This window comes from Hevea brasiliensis, chromosome 3 (assembly GCF_030052815.1).
Source record: "Hevea brasiliensis isolate MT/VB/25A 57/8 chromosome 3, ASM3005281v1, whole genome shotgun sequence".
In the NCBI taxonomy this organism is placed as follows: Eukaryota; Viridiplantae; Streptophyta; class Magnoliopsida; order Malpighiales; family Euphorbiaceae; genus Hevea; species Hevea brasiliensis.
The window spans coordinates 43,714,336-43,717,286 of NC_079495.1; the positions used below are offsets into that span (position 1 = coordinate 43,714,336).

General features: G+C 41.8%; 1 protein-coding gene across 1 annotated transcript; it reads left to right on the forward strand.

Annotated features, from left to right (window-relative positions):
- The first annotated feature begins 2,139 nt into the window (after positions 1–2,139).
- LOC131178367 (uncharacterized mitochondrial protein AtMg00860-like) lies at positions 2,140–2,499 on the forward strand. The gene has a single exon (XM_058143329.1). The coding sequence runs from the start codon at positions 2,140–2,142 to the stop codon at positions 2,497–2,499; it is 360 nt and encodes a 119-aa protein (XP_057999312.1).
- Positions 2,500–2,951: the final 452 nt, after the last annotated feature.

Here is a 2,951-nt window from a genome sequence, read left to right on the forward strand (position 1 = left end):
ACTTGGGATGAGACGAAGCAAATCATGAGGAACAGATTTGTACCTCAACATTACTATAGGGAGTTGCACCAAAGGTTGCAAGGGCTGGTGCAAGGAAACAAAAGTGTGGAAGAATATTTCAATGAGATGGAGATGGCTATGATAAGAGCCAATGTAGAGGAGGATAGGGAAGCCACTATGGCTAGGTTCCTAAAGGGACTGAATCTTGATATTGCCAACATAGTGGAGCTACAACACTATGTAGAGCTTGATGACATGTTAAATATGGCAATCAAGATAGAAAAACAACTAAAGAAGAAGAAAGCATTCAAGATGGGTGGGGGTATGAATTCGAGCAACAATGCTTCATGGAAACCGAATTGGAAGAAGGGCGAAACTTATGATTCCAAGGTTGTTTCTAAGGAAAAGAAAGAGGAGACTAGGGGTGGAGAAAAGCCTAGTGTGACTGAGAAAGGCAAGGGACAGAATACCTCTAGTGGAAGAACTAGGGATATCTAATGTTTTAGGTGCCTAGGGAATGGACATTATGCATCTCAATGTCCTAACAAGAGGGTGATGGTGATGAGGCAGAATGGGGAGATCGAATCAGAAGATGATGATGTTGATGATGATGATGCTAGTGAGAGTATGCCTCCTTTGGAGGAAGCTAGTGATGTAGAGCATGCCGTCGGAGGTAATATTCTGGTGGTTAGGCGTGCACTAAGTGCACAAGCAAAGGAAGAAGAGGGAGATGCACTATAAAGGGAAAATATTTTCCACACTAGATGCTTGGTGAATGGTAAAACTTGTAGCATGATTGTAGATAGTGGTAGTTGTGTGAATGTTGCCAGCACACTCATGGTTGTGAAGCTTGGCATGCGCACCATGAAGCATCCTAGACCATACAAGTTGCAATGGCTGAATGAATGTGGGGAAATTAAGGTGAACAAGCAAGTGATGTTGGCTTTTTCTATTGGAAGGTATAAGGATGAGGTGTTGTGTGATGTGGTGCCAATGCATGCTGGACATATTTTGCTAGGGAGACCATGGCAATATGATAGGAAGGTAGTGCATGATGGATTTAGGAATAGGTACTCCTTTGATCATGATGGACGAAGGGTTACCTTGGCAGCATTATCACCCGCACAAGCTTTTGAAGATCAATTAAGGATAAAACAGACCATGAATGAGCAACAACAAAGAGAGGCCGAGCTAAGAGTGCAAAAAGAGAAAGAAAGAAAAGAAAGAGAGGAAAAAGTAAGAGGGAAAAATGAGGAAGAGAAAGAGAAGAGAGAAAATTCCAAAAGAGCGAAACCAAAAGGAAAGGGCTTGGGGCAAAAGGAGAGTTGTGAGAAGAGTGGAGAGAATAAAGTCAGTTTGCTAGCAAAAGCCAAGGATGTGAGGACTGCATATTTTTCTAGTATGCCAATGGCTTTGCTAATTTGTAAGGGAGCTTACACCAATGTTTCTAACCTTAACCAATCCATTCCTAGTTGTGCTTTGCCCTTGTTGCAGGAGTTTGAGGATGTCTTCCCTGAAGAAATACCTAATGGGCTACCACCCATTAGAGGCATAGAGCACCAAATAGATTTTGTGCTCGAGTCAGAATCCGAAATAGGCCAGCCTATAGGACCAATCCGGAAGAGGCTAAGGAACTTCAAAGACAAGTGGAGGAGCTTCTAGCAAAAGGCCATGTTAGGGAGAGCATGAGCCCATGTGCCGTGCCTGTTCTTTTGGTGCCAAAAAAAGATGGGAGCATGCGCATGTGTGTGGATTGTAGAGCAATCAACAAAATCACTGTAAAGTATAGACATCCCATACCTAGACTTGATGATATGCTTGATGAGTTGCATGGTGCATGCATATTTTCTAAAATTGACTTAAAGAGTGGTTATCACCAAATTCGCATGAAATTAGGAGATGAATGGAAAACTGCCTTTAAGACTCAATATGGACTATATGAATGGTTAGTCATGCCATTTGGTTTGACCAATGCACCTAGTACATTTATGAGGCTTATGAACCATGTGTTGCGTGCTTTCCTAGGAAAATTTGTTGTAGTGTATTTTGATGATATCCTAGTATATAGCCAAAATATGCATGATCACTTGCTGCACTTGAGACAAGTCTTTGAGGTGTTGAGAAAAGAGCACTTTCTGTATGGACAAAGTTATTTTCTTAGGATTTGTGGTGAGTGGCAAGGGAATTGAGGTTGATGAGGACAAGGTAAGAGCCATTAGAGAGTGGCCTACACCTAAGTCCGTGAGTGATGTGAGGAGCTTCCATGGGTTGGCTAGTTTTTATAGGAGATTTGTAAAGGACTTCAGTACCATAGCCTCACCCTTGAATGAAGTTGTAAAAAAGAATGTGGGATTCAAGTGGGGGGAAGAACAAGAGAATGCATTTAATTCACTCAAGGAGAAATTGTGTTCTGCACCTTTACTTGCTTTACCTGATTTTTCTAAAACTTTTGAGATTGAATGTGATGCCTCTGGAGTGGGTATTGGAGCCGCTTTTTGAAGCAGAAAGGAGACCAATTGCCTACTTGGTGAGAAGCTAAGTGGGGCTACATTGAACTACTCCACTTATGACAAAGAGATGTATGCTCAGTGCGTGCACTTGAGACTTGGCAACACTACTTGTGGCGAAGGAGTTTGTCATTCATAGTGACCATGAGTCACTCAAGTACTTAAAGGCGAACAAGCTCAACAAGCGCCATGCCAAGTGGAGTGAATTCATTGAAGGTTTCCCATATGTGATTCAATACAAGCAAGGCAAAGAGAATGTGGTGGCTGATGCACTTTCAAGGAGGTACACTTTACTTTCCATGCTTGATGCTAGACTTTTAGGCTTCGAACATGTGAAAGAAATGTATGCTAATGATGATGACTTTGGGAAAGTGTTTGCCTTTTGTGAACATGCTGCATATGATAAATTCTATAGGCATAATGGTTTCTTGTTTAGGGAAAATA

Coding starts and splice junctions, on each gene's coding strand:
- LOC131178367 (XM_058143329.1), top strand. CDS start 2,140: ATGGACAAAGTTATTTTCTTAGGATTTGTGGTGAGTGGCAAGGGAATT.